We start from the raw sequence: 17,614 nt of genomic DNA on the forward strand, positions 1-17,614 counted from the left end.
GAATAAATTAAAAGCAAGAATTAAATTAAATGCATGTAATCATTCTCATTGATCAGAAATTAGTTGACTTTTTAAGGGGAACAAACCAACTCCAGTTCAATGAACAATAATTAATAAATAAATACGAAGGTGTTTCGTCTTTACTCAAACAATAAGGCTAAGCCAAACCGGCAATTCAAGTCAGGCAAAATATTTTCGTGAATAGAAGGGATTATGAGCCAAATGCTGATATTCAAAGAACTTATTCCCATTAAGCATTTTAGCCAATTCAATTTTGAGTGAAAAGCAATTTCTGCAGTAAATTTCTATAAAGCTCGAGTAACCGTACCCCGACACCCTCGTGTTTATGCATTTGAGTTCAATATTATTTGTAAAAATTAAACATTGGAAATTGTCATTATGAAATATAATTCAAAGTAGTTGATATTAACATTAGGAAAATTACAAAATATAAGATAAGTAATGCAAACTTTGCAAAAACAAATCAAAAATAATATAAAACTAAAAAATATAATAATAAAAGTGAATGTACATGAAGATATAAGGGCCAGAAAAAGTATTAATTATCTTACGTTCTTTCTAGTGGGGAGTGGGCAAAGTGTTCTCTTCGTGTCTAACTCAGAAGTATAGTGTTTCCGAAAATTCTTAGCGGCAGCGGGGGCTTTGAATAATATCAGTTGGTAAGACTTGGGTAAAGTAATTTATGGTAGTGGGTGGGACTTGGAATTCTTGAGGGATGTATCCTGTGGAGTTCTAATTTGAGTGAAACCTTCTGTTAAAAATTTTTTGAAAATACTAGTGAATGGAAATTAATTAATTTCTGGCTAATTGTGTCGAAACGATTAAGAATTTAAGAAAGGAATTTTCACAGTCAAAGAGCTATTTGACAAACTAAAGATTATGAAATAGGCTTATTTTTTTAGTAACAGCAGAAGTCTGAAGACAATTAGCTTTTTACAATATATACAACTGAGTAATTACACTATATACAAATCCTTCAACTGATAGTCATCCAACTTATACTGCCTTAGGAACAAATTATCATATCATTTTAGGAACAAATTATCATATTCCTATCAGTTAAATGATTTAGAGTGAGTATTTAATGCCTGCTCTTTTAAGGCAATGGTTAATAAATTGATTGGGTATTAGATTATTTTTGAGAATTTTAATAAGGAGCAAAATTTCGCGTTGTAAATCTATTGTATATACAAATCCTTCAACTGACAGTCATTCAACTTATACCGCCTTCTCAGGTTTAGGAACAAATTACCATATCTCTATCAGTTAAATGATTTAGAGTGAGTATTTAACGCCTGCTCTTTTAAGGCAATGGTTGATAAATTGAATGGGAATTAGATTGTTTTTGAGAATTTTAATAAGGATCAAAATTTCGCGTTATAAATCTGTTGTATCTGTGCATATAATTTTAATTCGTTGTATTTGATTAATTATAGTATTGTTAATTACTTTTTTGGATATGTTGGAGTTCCAATTTATTAATTTGTTAGTATTGAAATTGAAGTTTCTTGTTTTGTCAAAAAGTAAAATTTTTTTGTAGTTAATGATTTGAAGATCTAGAAAGTCTATGCTATTTTGTGAGTTATTAGTTTTATTAAGTGTAAGACAATTCGGATAAATCTCGGAGTGTTCAATTTTACCTAAATTACTAATTGTAATAAGGTCATCAATATATCTGTAAGTGTGCTTGTAGTAATTTAAGTCTTGTGGTTGTAGATTTTTTTTGGAACTAGAATTCTTTGATAAATAAAAAGATATTACAGATCAAGGTGCTGGAAGGTAAGCCCATTGGCAGACCTCTGACTTGTTTAAAAAGTTGATTTTGAAATCTGATGTAGTTATGAAAGAGTGTGCATTTTAGGTAGGTTTTCCATTTGTTAAGAGACATAACTGTGAGCATATCAGGAAAGAGTTTAGGCAGATCTAGTAGATTAGTATAAATTTCTTCTAGAGGAAGGGAGGTATATAAGTTTTCAAAGTCATAGTAGTTAATGTTTTGGATGTTAATTGTCTGAATGGCATACTTGCCAACCTATGACACTCAAAAATAAGGAGATTTTTCACAATGCTAAAAAGACTTTTTAAATGATAAAAATATAGTTTTTATTAATGAATTAACTTTAAATAGTTACTAAGTTTTAAATGCAAGCAACACAAAAATACCTTAGATATAAAAAACACTTTTATTACTTGTATCGTTAAAAAAAAAAAAAAAAAAGAAAAAAAAAAAGAACACTTTAATCAGTTTTCGTACAAATGTTATGAACAGTGGCAGATTTTGCTTTCGTTAAGAAAGAAACTTCATAATTTTGTTCATAGCAATTGCCATGTAGGCCTGCTTTCACTAATAAAAGCTTTTCTAATGTGTCATCACTAATATTAGATCTAAATTTAGTTCTCGTTTTTACAACAACACTGCAAATCCTCTCACACTCCGCATTACTATGGGGAACTGTCAAGATGGCCAACATAATTCTAGACAGTTCACTATATTTTAAAATTCCATCAGCACCTTTCAGTTTTCCAATTAAACTCCACTAGGTGTCAATCCTAGCTGATTTTATAACTTCATACAAGTTTTCTAATTGTAAACTGCAAAATTGCGACTGCAGTATATCAGTAGCAACACCAACATCATCATCTTTCATGACTAAATGAAGTAACACAGGAAATCTGTTCAAAAAGTACCTAATATCAGAAAAAGATGCATTTGCTAGAGCAGAAACATAACAAACTTTAGCATGAAAAATCACTTCATCGTTGACTGGAAATTTATGTAGTATGTAATCACATACTCGACAGAAGTAACTTCTAACATGAAGATAAAGCTTATTTTTGTCTTCTTCTGAAAGTTCCACTACTTTTGTAGTTGCAGCTCCTATTACCAAATCTTCATCTTGCTTCTGATTTTCTATTTCACAATAAATCACATCATATATAGAATTACAAGACAAAATACACTGGTTTTACAAACTTTGATAAAATGTCTTTAAACAGATCATAAATCATTGATTGCAAAACATGAATTAATGGAATTCTGCTTTGTAGAATTGTGTTAAGAACATCGAATGATGGCAAAATGAATTGTAAAAAAAAGCAAAAAGCTTTGTTAAGGTCTGAAGAAAAAACATAAATTTTCGTTCGTCACAAGATAAACTTACAGTAATCGGAAAATGTTTTGTGTGTTGAGGAATTTTTTTATTTTGAGAGAAATTTGTATCAGCTATCAGTAATCGGAAAATTTTTTGTGTGTTGAAGAATTTTTTTATTTTGAGAGAAATTTGTATCAGCTTTACGCTTATATTTTGCAGTATTATTTTGAGAACTGCCAGTTGAATTGCTGAATGATGCAGAAATTACTTTATTTTCCTCAAACCTATTTTTAACAATGGAAGTAGTAACTACATCTCCATTTACTTTAGGTATTTTATAACTTTCAATAGAGCCTTTTATCTTAACTCTCGAAGCATTTACTTCTTCTTTAAAAAATGCAAGAAGTGGGTTCCATTGATCGAGGATTCTACATAAGCATTTCTTTAAAGACAGCCAGCGTGTACACACATGTTTCAAAATTTTTCTCATTTCAGTATTATGCAGCTGTTGGAACTGTTTCAATTTTTCCTTTCTTTTAGAACTCCTTTCAAGATAATAATAAATATTAGCAATGTGTTCATCCACATTTATTGGTAAAGAAGCTGCCCCTTTTTCAGCTGCTAAATTTAAAAGGTGACAGGTGCACCTCATAATCTGCAAATCTGAATTTTCCTTTCTTAAGATGCCTGCAACACCAGTCTTCAAGCCTACCAATACTGGTGCATTATCGGCACCATGCGCTAAGCAATTATCGAGAGGGACTACATTTTCTTTTAAAGTTTTAATAATTAGCTGTGCTATAGTAAAGCCTGTCAAATGTCCTTCTAAAGTGGGGACAGAAAGTAAACTGCATTCATTTTCTGAAGACTCTGGATTAAAAAAACAAACAACAATTGGATACAGTTTTGAATCGGTATTACTGCTTCCATCTGTAGAGAGGCAGAACGGAGCTATTTTAATGCAATCAATAACTGAAGATTTATTTTTCAAACCCATTTCTTTAACAATTGCACCTGTTTTGGTCCTTGCACTTGAGTATTTCTAAGCGATTTCATTATCGGGAAACATTTTTCTAAATAAAGCTGCAGCGTGATCCGATGCATTCATTGGCAGGTTATGCTCCAGAAAACACATTCTGCATTAATCACTTTTTGGTCTTTTGTTTCCGAAGAAAAATTTAATTTTTCTTTTTTCTTTTTTTTTCAAAACAACTCATGTTGTCCTTGTGTTTTTGCGTACGCACATGTTTGAGAATATCTGCCCTTCCACCATGCGAAATCGAAAAATCGCAACGACAGGCGGTACACATCGCAAATTTATTACATTTCCTTCAGGAAATAATAGAAGGAAAGTCAAATGTGTACGATTTTTGAAACGTGCATGAGTATTTCACCTTTCTCGCAGACATAACAAAAGATGATAATTTCTAAAACTATTTCCCGAAGGTACGTGCACTGACACAACTCAGGACAAGATGAATGAAATGACGAAAGAACATCCAAATAACGGCCTTGAGCTTGCTTTATGATCATTGGCTAATATATGCCAGATGACACACAGTGGAGCTCGATGCCCATTGGAGAACTGGAAAACGATGTTTCTGGATACGTATGCTGTCACTCACAAAGCAGAAATTCTCATCTGATTCGCAAGGTTTTGTTTTAGATATAATCTAGAGAAAATTCCATTGCTTTCAGACGTCCAAAATCACTTTTTTTTGTTCATATAACGAAGTATTAAGCACAGTTCCATAAAAATCGTGAGAAATATTAAGAATAAGAAGAAGTCGGGAGAAATATATTGTAAATCGGGTTGGCGGGAGAGCGGTAGAAAATCGAGAGAATTGGCAACTCTGGAATGGCATTAATGGCAGGAGTGTTGTTATGGATGATCCAGCAATAGTTATGATTAGTGTTACAATCATTGAAAATAAATTTACAGATTTTTTTTTAAGTTGAATTGAAAAATAACAGTCTACATTTTTCTTGTAATTATTAGTTTCATTAGCTATAGATCTGAATTTTAATGGTGTTTTATGGAATTTGGGAACTACATAAAGGTTAGTAAATCTGTTGTAGTTTGTATTTAAAGTAATATTGAGTTTTTTATGAAAAGTTTTAATTCTGTTTATTATAGATGTTTCTGTAAGGTTGGCTAATTGATAAGTAGTTGTGTTGAGAAGTTCTTTATGAATAATTTCTGCATAGAATTGTTTTCATATAATGCTAAAGTTATTATTTGCTTTATCTATTTTTGTAATAGTAAAAAGTTGTTTTAGTTTTTTAATATCTGATGTAAGTTGCGACCAATTCAATGCACTTTTAAACTTGAGGTGACTTATTTTGGTGGATATGCGTTGAAGAATTTTATCTTTCCATTTTAAAAAGGTATCTATAGGTAAATTCAGTTGATAGCTTTTAAATTCGTTGATGTTGTTTTCGAAAGTCTCGTAACAGTAATTTTTAGTTATGTTTCTGACTGGTCTAAATTTTGTACCATAACTCATTATTGTTTTCAGTTGTTGGTTTTGTATGATATTCAGGTTGCCAGTAATTATGTGCGGGTGATGAAAATCTACGTAATTGCTGTAAACTGGCGTCTTACAATGTCATTCTGCTGTTTCATCTATTTCATGGTGGTTAGGGAGCAAGTTGCTTTGATATTTAAATGCAACCATTGGTATTGTGTCTACTGCTGGGAAGTAAGCTTTACAATCGCTGATGATTCTTGAGAAATGAATATTGTCAAACTGCGGATGCAGAAAGTTGACTTTAAAATAAATTTTGCATTGAGTTAGACTATTAGAAAGTCTGAATAGACTAAAATCGAGAACCATGTCTTTCATGATTTGTATTTCGTCGTAGCTTTCTTGAATGAATTTTTTTAGTTTGATAAGGAATTTATTAGTACAAGAGTGTAACCAGTTGAGAAGTATCTTAGGGAAGTTGTCCGAGTCAAAAAAAACATTTCAATTGTTTTTTTTAATGCAAGTGTATCCAAAGTGGATAAAAATCTTGCGTTATTTTTAATTTGCTTCCTCTTTTTCCTCTTTGCGTTTTGTTGTTGTAAAGCTTAAAATGGCTGAAAATAGATTTTTTAGAAGTATCTCTATGACTATGTATATAAGTGTTAAGTCCATAGGGATAAAGTGGACGTTGTTTTAGTATATAGAGTGATTCCTGAAAAATTCGTGTTTTGTGATTGGGTATTATATCTAATATCTGAAGTTGAATAGAGTTGAAGTCATGGTGTTTAAAGTGCTCTAATTCTGCTACATTGAGTTGTGATGGTGTACTTATTTTAATGCTATTTTTTTGTGCGTTGAATTTTTTAATTTGAGCTCTATGGTTATTGATTCAAAAGTTAAGATTGTTTTTAGTCTGTCCTATATATTTAATATGTCAGGTGCCGAAGGTAATCATGTAAATACAGTTAAATGTTTTTCATAGAAACTGTTTTTTGGGGTTGCCCGTAGCAGGCATGGCGTTAAATTTTCAAGTTTGTTATCTAATGAAATGACATTTAATGATTTCAATTTGAGATAAACGAGCAAGATTTAAAAGTAAGGAGGCTGCTAACCATCAACACAGTAAAGTTTTTGTAGAACTTTAAAACTTAAAAATTAAAAATAAAAGGTGGAGATAATATATAAAGTAGGCACATTAGGAAAGAGATAAATAGCGCTAATAGCTGCTATTTAGCATATCAAATGTTGTATGATCTTAAATTCATTTAGTGCGAGAACAAGTTACCACTACTCGCGCAATTGCTGCAAAGTAAGTTAATAATTTATTTCTAAAAAATATTGATTAATAATTAATTCTTAAAAGAGTGAATCCATACTAGTAAGTTATATTTTGAAAGATGTTTTGAAGTAACGTGTAAGTAAAATGTTAAAAATGTTTTAACGGGTATATAATGCCATTTTTATGTTTCACATTTAATCAAAAATACTCCTAGTATTTGCACAAGTGATGAAGCTTTTTAACACTTTGTATACTTATTTTATGTTTTCAGCATATAAACCAGAATTCCCATGCTTCCTTTAGAATTCAAAAATGTTTATACTGAAGCAACTGTTATGACACTCATCTTAGCATTTCTGAATTTACATAAACTATTAAAGCATCTGTGCATATATACTAAATTCAAACTTTGCAGTTTGAAAATTTGACTATTATTGACAATTTTACTATTTTATGTTTTGGCATTTTGTTCAGCATTTTCAGAATTTCTCTTGCAACTGGCACTTTTCCCAATGTATATATAAGTGTTATGATAACAAGTACTTCATGTTGACTACTATTAAGAAGTATCTTTGCACTTTCAGATCCTTTTATAGTCATATAAAAATCTGAGCAATTTATCTTTTGAAATTACATTTGGATTAGCAGTTTGGATTATAACTGGTGTGTTAATTTTTGTTTCTTTCTAAAATATATTAAAATACTTACTAAATACTAAAAATATGAAACGTTACAACTGATATATTTGCCAAGGGATTTGGGACGGAACCTGGCGGCCAGAATTTCTCTCTCCGCGATGTGTACAGGAAATTGAGAAACACGTGTTAAGAAGAAACGCTCTTTGACAAAAAGAAAACTACGAAAATCCATTTTTAAAATTATTGCGAAAAATCCACGCAATAATTTTAAAAACGTATTTTCATAGTTTTTTTCCCACTGAAAATAACTAATCCATGAATTAATTTACTTGCGCCAAAAAATATTTTCTTTTCCTTTAGAGTTTAACCACTTGCGCTAAGACTAAACTTCACGGTTTAGTGCCGTGAAGTAATCAATGAGTGCGCTACAATATAAGTTAGTAATCAATGCCGTGCGCTACAATATAACAAGCGGTAAAGTGTCTCATTTACGCTGCTCCGCATCTGCGAGTGCAATCCAGAGCTGTAACTCGAGAAATAAACAATCTCGTTAGGCGACGTGTGCACCACGTTATTTTCATTTTTGCGATAAATGCTTATCAACGTGGTGTTCACGTCGCTCACGGTTTGAGACAAAAGCATCTTGACGTGCGTGGCACATCTTTTTAGCGCAAGTCGCTAAAGAAATTTTAAACTATATTCATTTTATGAACTCTTGATAACGTGACCTTCGAACTTCGACACCGGTTTCAAGCTTTGGCAACAGATATATCAGACACGCACAGCTGTTTCCCTCTATGATGGAACGGAGCCACATCTGTTGAAGAGAGGTTTTCCTTCTTTCCAATACATATTCTTTGATTCTAACCTCCATGGTACCGCATACTAGGATTAAACCCATTTTGTTTTATACGAGAACAGGTACTTTCTTTAGTTCATGCACTGCACATATGATTCTCGAGAATACTGGAAACCAAAAGTTGCGGGAAAGTTGCTTTGCCTTTCTAAAAGACAATCAAATTGGAGCTGCGAAAATTGGCTCTATGCCAGCTACCCGAATAACACTCACGTGATACATAATTTGCCAAAAAGTTATCTCTTCCGACGTCGGCGCAAAAATCGCTTTTTTTTGGCGGGATCGTTGTATGAACTTCCCTGACTTTTCCAGATTTTTGACAAAAATACTTAAATTCCCTGACTTTTCCCTGAATATTTTGGTCAATTTTCGAATTCCCTGACTTTTCCCGGTTCTCCTGGTTTTCCAGGTAGCGTGGCAACCCTGAGAAACACAGTAGAAAATTTTGCTACGTAAACTGCAAATTTAACTTCCCTCATTGGCCTGGACACTGCTTGACAGTGCCAGTGAAGCTAATGACTTTTTATGCCTTTAACAACTGTTATAGGTAAATCACTGTCCAAAACTCTCTTATACTCCTCTCAGCCTACCACAAACCTCTCCATAGGACTTTTGGAACACAAAATAACTCCACTACATAAAGACACTACAGTCACAAACATTTACGTTTTGCCTGCTATTTGAATCCAGGGCCGAAAGAGGATGCAGTCAGCCTCCACCGACCACCATATTGATGGGGGTCAGTTAGCTTAATTTATATAAATAAACTCATACACACATAGATTACACTAACATATGGAATGGGAAAATATTTATATAAAATGTTTACAATAAAATAATAAAAATATAAATGAGTTTGAGGATGATACAATGACTGTTTGAAGAACTTTCATGACAAATATAGGTTCAAATCCCACAAAACAACTGTTTTCTTTCTGAAAAAAAAAGATTACAAACAAATATGTTCAACACAGAGAAAATTTCTAAATTTTTAGTTCAATAAACTAAGTTCACAAAATAATAAAGACAGAACTAATTTTCTTTTTTGCAATAATGATATAAAACAAACAAAATAAAACACATATGAGAACTTTTTCTGTTCAAGATGTTTATTTCATGAAGATCGAAATATTTCCCTATTTTGTTTTCTCACTTCACAGCTTTGCAATACTCTTTTAGGAGATTCGTCCTTCTTTCTAAAAATATATTTTTTAATTATTTTTTAAAGAAATTCTTACTGAATGCACTTATTTCCCAAGAATGAACTATAAACAGAAGTCATAAATCTTATTTTCCCAGCAATGATAGCTTTGATTTATTGTAGTCAATGCCTCACGAATGACTACATGCTATTTGCAGTAACTGCACTAGTTAGAAAGATCCCTAGCTGACTAAGCCATTTAAAGCAGCTAAAAAAGCCTAGGTCCAATCTCTCCCCACCATTTTTTTTCCTCTAAATTAGTAAGGGGGTAAAGAAGTCTTAGAATAATGATGCAAACACTTTGCTCCATTTTTCTTTTCTATTTCCCTCAAAATGCTTTTGAGAAATTTCAGATACACTTCTACAAAAGATGCTTTTCTATTATATATTTTCTTCCACTTGTGAAGTGATAGGTTTTCCCTTTAAAACGTTTGTTTCAAAAATGACAGTGAAAAATATTAAAAGAAAAGCTATGACTATTGAGCATATTTTTAAAGTGGTGGATTAAAATTATTTCGGATTCAAACTGCAGATAAGTTACATTTAGCAGTCACTACTATAAATGGGATAGTTTGCTAAACTGAGATGTTATTTGTAGTTCAAAAAGGATAAAATCGAAGCAATTGTTAAAAATCAAAATGTGAAGAGAGAGGGGATAAACTGCTTAAACAAGCAAGATTAATGGAATTATCAAACAGAAAAATTGCTATGATATTTCAAAGAACTCGAGAACTAAAAAAACTCTATTATTGAACAGATAGATAGGCTTAAAAATGTCTGATTTAGTCTATTAATCCACAAACGGTGAATACAAAAGTGTAGAAACTAGCAATGCAAATAAATAGAAAATCAAGTTTTGCCAGTATATTTTTCTGGATATCAAGCAAAAGACATTTTTGACATAGATGAAATTAGATTTTCTCACATACTCCTTGCTATGAACCATTTCAGCTTTACATCCACAAAGGTGAAATATGCCATGGTGAAAGTCTAGCAAGAAACACTGGATTGTTTTGTTAGAATGTTATGTGAAAAACCCATTGATATTCACCAAATGCAAACAAATTTGGATAGAAGGCATTTGATTACATCAGAAAGTTGACATGGCAAGACTGCACTTTGTAAACAATGAGGAAGTATGTCATATAGACAAGTTTATCACAGGAAAGTGGATTGTCATGAAGCACATGTCAAACAGTTGCAATGAAAGCCGGCCTGCATCCGCAATGGTTTACGATTGTTCATGAACTTAAACAGGCTAAGATAAATACATTACATTTTTGTCATTGCTTTTAGCAATTCATTGATAAGAAGATGAGAATAACGGAGTATATGTGGTTTAGTGATGAGGTGTGCTTCCATTTATCTGGACTATTCATTCCACTTACATAAACTCCCAAAACACGTAGTGAAAGTGGTTTATGCACTGTTCGAGGAACCACTTCATTCACAAATTGTATGCACATTCTGTGCATTTTCACAGTGGTACATAATATAGCCTATTGTTTTACTCTGCTGTGTGAAAGAATAATGCCTCTCAAAATCACCAGATATGATACCACCTGAATTTTTTCTGAGGGGTAATCTTAAAGGAAAAGTCTATAAGGATAAACCACGTACCCTTGATGAGTTATGGAACAGCAGCTGCCACGAAATTCAGGCAGTGACATCTGAGGTTCAAACGGCAACATTCATACACTTGCAACATCAAACTGAACTGTGTCTAGAAGTGAGGGGAGGTTATTGACAGCATGTCTTTTGGTCTGCTTTCATTTCTTCCATATACAGGTAAACTGTGTTCAAAATATTGTTTTATTTGTTCTCCACTTGGCCATTTTACACAATAGTTTCTGGAGGCCCTTTCGAGTGGCGTACCCATTACATTCCAACAACTGTGATGAATTAAAAAAATAAATATTTCATATTTCTCTACACTGCTTTCTCTGTACCACATATTTATTTCCTCATATGTTTAAAAAAAATTGCAGAATAGTATATAAGCAGGTGTGAAAACTATTTAATGAGATATAAAATAATTGCATGTACATTCTAATTTGAAATATCTGATGCTGATAGCTCTATATATGAGAATTCATTATGCAACCATCAAAAATTTATCTAATTACTGTATTTAAAAATGCTGAAATAAGTACAAATTCTCATGAAAAGAATTCAAGAAATATTGTTCATGAAGTTTAGAAGATAAATTTTAAATCCAATTAAAAAATTTAAGACCTTGAAATGTATAAAAAGCTGTAATAAGATCAATAAATCACTTAAGATGCTTACATAAATTAGGCATAAAATATAAAATGCAAAACGAAAAATAAAAATTTTTTCAACAATTCTAAATGTGAACGTAGATTTCAACTAAGTTTGTAAACTAGACTGCTAAAAAATATGAAAGCACAATTTATGTATATCACTAATTAAAAATGTGCCATCGATTTCAAAGAATCACTGATATTTTCAGATGATATGTCTTCTTTTACATGAAATGGAAAACATTAATTTAATTAACAACGTAATTCATTTTTTTGTTAACTATCTAATATCTTCAGAAGACTGAGACTAGGAGCATGTTGACAAATCTAATGCTACAATAAAATAATTTCATAAACACCTTTCTGAGAAACAGTTTTTTTCCCCCCTTATGTTAGAAACTAAAGCATTCGGGAATGCAAAATTATAAATAACGAACACCTTTATGCATATCTATCTCTCTCCATGCTATGGATATGCTATGTTCTCTCTCTCTCTATATATATATACAACACCTATTTTAAACAGTTTTAGATCAAATTCTGAGGAATCATTTAAATTTTTTAATTTTAGCAATTTTTTGAAAAACTGTTGACTGATTATCAATTTTAGGAAAGCACACAAAGCCTATTTATGTTCAAGAAGGATTTCCAAATAAGAACTAGTTTATAGTGAAGTCAAACACACTAAACCATGAAAACCCCATATGCTGCTAGTACCAGACCAAAGTTATTATAAGCAATGATTTGTATTATGATTATGTTGTATGCTGTATATTACAGGCAAAAATGCACGAAGGTTAATGAAGAAACCATTCTTTTAAAAGAGGGTCAAAGCAAGAAAAGGATTGCAAATTCCTGATTTAGATTAACTAGTCTATAACATTATGAAAATAAAAATCTTTGACAAAAGACCTTACTTTTTCAGTACTATAAAACTGAACTGGAAGTCTAACATTTCAAGAAAAGTCTTAGCCAACACTATATTTAATCAAATCGTCAGAATTCGGAAAATCTACAGTGGCAATCAAAATATTTTGGAAGAAATCATTCTGATGCTTTCAGTAAGAAAGGCCCAGCTCCAATTTTGGTAGACTTTTAAGTCCCTGGGAAGTTTCTGCTGGAAAAAATTATTGTTTGCACTGGAGTAAAGAGAGCTCAGCTTGGAGTAGTAGTTTCAGAAAATCTCAAGAGATGGAGCTGGTATTTTTGTAGGCTTGGAGTAAAAAGGACTTATTTCCGAGTAGTAGTTTCTGAAAATCTCAAGCGATGGAGACTGTTGTACAGTTGAGCTGAACCGCTAAAGGTTAAGGTTTTGTTTACTTATTATGCTGTTTTATTTTTTCATGTGTTATAAACATTCTCTTTCATTTGCTAATAAACCTTCTCTCACAGGCATTGTCTCTTAAATTTTTATCACCCAAAAATAGGCAATTTAATGACCACTGGGGCAAGAATCCTAGCTACTAAATTTAAACAATACTGTAACCTAACAGAAGTCCCCATTCTGCTACAGTAATAGCCATTAAAAATCATTTTGAACAACGCTTTTAATAATGAAAAAAATTAGAACAAGTTAAAAAATTAGATTTTGAAATTTTTAAAAATTTTTCTGAAAATTTAAAAATGTGGAGCTGGGCCCTTCTTTTTACAGCTTTTCAATTGTTAATTAAAATATTTTAAAATATAAAATTAAATATAATTTTTTTGAAAAGCAGCTAGCCAAATTACATGTCCTTACACGATGCACTTTTACTATGATTTTCATGAAAGGTACAGATCCATCAGGGAGTATAGACTGGATTATTAATCAGTTGAATTAGACATTATATTCAACATTATTCATGTTTCACCATGTTCATCTAACCTTAGAAAGCTTTTCTTTACCTATACTGTAGATGGTAATAATAATGATCATTTTCACCTCTTACAAAGTCTGTATATTGTATACATATAAAGAATGAAATATACTTCTGAATAGCATAATGAATAACTGTTGATTAAGTTTTAATACTCTTACAATTCAAATAGATAATATTAAAAAATTTAATTAATTGCTGACCTCTGCATTCATAACAAAACCAAACTGAAAAACACAAAAGAAAAAGATGATACAAGAAAACAAATATTTCTTTTAAGGAAAAGATAACTTTTTTAACACATCAAACTGTGATAATTTCAATGTTATTACCATTATTTATAAAATTTAACATCACTAATACAAAATATTACAGCAATTATTAGAATCACAAATATAAAAAGACCAACAGCAGATATTGCAACATTCAGAAACACAACGAAACAATTATTTTGTTTCAACCTAAACTGCTAAATGCAAAGTATGAAGCGTAATATAAATAAGATACCTAGAATACTAAAATGAAATTTACGAGTTTAGGAAACTGAAAAAAGTGCAACAATAAAACACATTTTCGATGACATATAGTAATTAGCAGGCGATCGCTTAACAATTTAATATTATTTTTTAAAAAAGAGTTACTTTTTGAAGTTTAATAAAGCTGTTATTCATAAAGTTGAAATGACCAAGTATGCAATTATTTTTCTCCAGCATTAAATACCACGAATGCGATATTCATATAGTACAAGAAAGAGTAAATTATACAGGAAAGAAAAATACAGACTTTTTTCTCCATGAAAATTATCACTTTGCAACTTATGCTTCTTTTTCAGCAAGTTCTTCGCCTTACAGATACATATTAAACTAAGATATAAATGTCAAGAAAATTTTTAAATAGCAAATTTAAATAATGTAGCTGCAATAGCTATAGTGAACTAAAAAGAACTTACCTTACTGCACTTCAATGAACAAAAATACTTCATTTGGTATCACTAGCCTTGCAGCTTAACCCTTTTTCTGCAATAAAATGATACATTATACATTAATTAGAAATTTCAGCAAAAATAAATGCCCATCATTTACACTATGAAAGGGAAAAAAAAAATTAAATATCTTCAGGGTTCGTACACATTTCTGCGCACGGAAATTAAGTACTTTTTAAGAACCATTAATGAAAAAAATTGAGGACCTATGAGCAAATGGGAACTGAATAAATTCAATTAAAAATATTATTCTATGCCTGAATTTAACTTTTGTAATATCATCCTAAAAATAAAATTGATCCCTAAGTAGTATGCATTATTACTAAACATGAATTAATTAACATAATTATTAATAAGTTTGAAAATATAATAAACTTCATGCAGTTTATCAAATAGCATTAAATATTTTACGCTTATAATAGGTTGGAAATATTTGAAAGAAGATAAGTGACATTTACGTTTTACTAATAGTTAGCTTTACGTTCATTTTGTTATGTCTCATTTTGTCGCATACTTGATCAGTCTAGACCAGAGGTTCTCAACCGGTGGTAAGTGTACCACTGGTGGTACACAAGAAAAAATAGGTGGTACACAAAGAAGCAAAGTATTTCTAACTATTTATTTCAAAAATTAAAATTCCAACATCCTGATTGAGTTTTTTCTCTACCACTTGTAAATTTATGTGATCTGCCGCTTTGTTCAAGATTGGTGGTGGTAGTACTTTTTATAGTGGTGGTACTAAAGGTTTTCAATTTTTGTTTTGATGGTAAACGTAAAGGTTGAGAACTGCTGGTCTAGAGGTTTAATAAATAGCAGGAAGACTTTATGTCAAACAGCATATGCTAAAATGAGAAGTAAGATCATAATCAGCATGATTCATAAACAAAAGACAATATTATCACCGCTGCTGCTTGTCTAGAGAAAGACCTGCTGATTAGAACAAACTTGAAAGGCCTGATGTAGGCACAGTTAGAAAGTGTTGAAAGTTAGTCAGGCTCTGTTCGATGCAGTTAGTGTCATAGCTTTGTGCAGAATTCCAGGGGTTGTAACCCAGTTAATATACTTTCAGGTTCCAATAAGTAATTCAAGCACCAGAGGTGATAAGTTGTTTTGTATTATTTTAAGTCTCATTAAATGCAAAGAATAAGTTTTACTTGAATTTCTACATTTTTGTGTTTTATCTTGCGACCATAGTGAGTATTAATGAAAGGCAATAACTCACTTTAATATGTGGAGATAATTTTTAAGCGTAAGCAGTTAGTTATAAATAATAAAATTAGGTAAATAGATAACCTTAGTCATTATGGATTTACATGCTCACTATTAAATTTTATTTTTTTAACAATATTTTTAAAAAGCCCTATTAAAATCAAAATTTAATAAAATTTCATCAATCTAATAAATTTTCAAATCTAATAAAATTTTTCAGTTTAAAATGCATGTAATTTATAACACTGATTCTTAAATAATATTAGAATAATTACACATTAAAAGCTACAAAACATGTATGTTTGTAACAACAACAATCAACAAAATATTTATCCATCATTTTAATTTGAAGCCTTCTCAAACATTTTGGCTAGCTTATATTGATTTCCTTCTCTTTAAGCATCTTTTCTAACAATAATTAGAGATTTGCGTCAATATGCAAACCAATGCTCTCACTAGTTTCTGCATGCTTTATCTCCTAACTTATCAAACAGTCAAATTCAAACTAAAGATGTGGACTAGTGGTCAAAGATTATACAATTTAATTTAATCTGGCTCAGTAACCCTATCACATGAGGAAACTGAAATGGAAAATTATAGTAAACGCTGAAAGCATAAAAAATTGGGTAATTTACATAATAATGACTGCACATATCTTTGAAGAATAATTTTCTTTATGTATTCAGTTTCTTTCTTCAGCATGTTTCCTTTTCATTTTAGAATTTTTGGATTTAAATAAATATTTCTGTTTTTCTAAAAAACACTTTAAATGCATTTAGAATGTATAGAAAAAGTGACTAATTTAATTTCTTTAGTAATATGAAATTCAGAAGAAATATGAAATATATATGGTAAAGGCCATTTACAGAGCTGGTGCGGCAGAATTTTTAGAATTTAGTGACACACCAAACAACAAAGTCTATAAATGGCAAAACTTTTATAATTTAAAGCAGGCATAAGAAGCAGAATTTAGAAAGGTACTATGCAGTTGAATTTAGGATCTACAGAGATTGCATCAGAATGCTATCTCTGAAAATGCCTAGTGCCAGATCTGTGTATGATGCATTAAGACATATTAGATGGACCTTTTAAATTGTAAGTTTGCAATTTCTTTATTAATAAAAAAATCCCGTTCTATAATCTTTCCTTTCTTTCCAAGTAATTAGATTAGAAGCATCTTTGATATTTTCCATGCTGTGTCTAGTGAAAAGTAGAGAAAATAAAGGGAAGATAAACATGTTAAGAAAAAGATTCTAGTATCAGGAGTAAAACATTAAAATATTATGTCTTCATTGTTCTTCTAGACGTTCTCCAAAAAATAAGAAATTCATCGCAAACTTTCTGAAAAATACATCCATTACGTGTTGATACCATGGAGACATTTTTCATTTTGTCACATATTTCTCGAATCTTCTAGAATCGTGGATCTATAAAGCTTGCCTTCAAATCCTTCTAAATTTTCCACGCTGCAATGTAAAAAATACTAAAGAAAAGTTATCTCAACCAATTCTGTAACAGCAAAAAGTCAGAAAAATTTTGGATAAAAAAGGGGGGGGGAGAGAAAAAGTGTAAAATTAATTTTATCGAGAAAACTGATGCATATTCTGAGAATTTTGAATATTCTGAGACAATTACATGGGAAAAACGCTTACTATGAAAAATTAAAAAGAAGACTTTTTAATGAATTACATAGCTAATTTTGCTTTTGCTAAGAGCTGTTTTGTAAAATGTGCTTTATAGCATTATAT

The 17,614-nt window shown here is 30.8% G+C and overlaps 1 protein-coding gene across 3 annotated transcripts in view; it reads right to left on the bottom strand.

Moving 5' to 3' along the window:
- Positions 1-14,624: 14,624 nt before the first annotated feature.
- LOC146993127 (UPF0462 protein C4orf33 homolog) overlaps positions 14,625-17,614 on the bottom strand; it is an 88,898-nt gene continuing 85,908 nt past the window's right edge. For all 3 annotated transcript variants that reach the window (XM_085808120.1, XM_085808119.1, XM_085808118.1), the window contains one exon: positions 14,625-14,691. In XM_085808120.1, the coding sequence (XP_085664246.1) occupies positions 14,654-14,691 (38 nt within the window). In that variant the 3' untranslated portion in view covers positions 14,625-14,653. The remainder of the gene's footprint in view (positions 14,692-17,614) is intronic.

Source organism: Stegodyphus dumicola, chromosome X1, assembly GCF_044657685.1.
Source record: "Stegodyphus dumicola isolate Sdum_Otavi_A_Nest chromosome X1, ASM4465768v1".
Taxonomy (NCBI): domain Eukaryota; kingdom Metazoa; phylum Arthropoda; class Arachnida; order Araneae; family Eresidae; genus Stegodyphus; species Stegodyphus dumicola.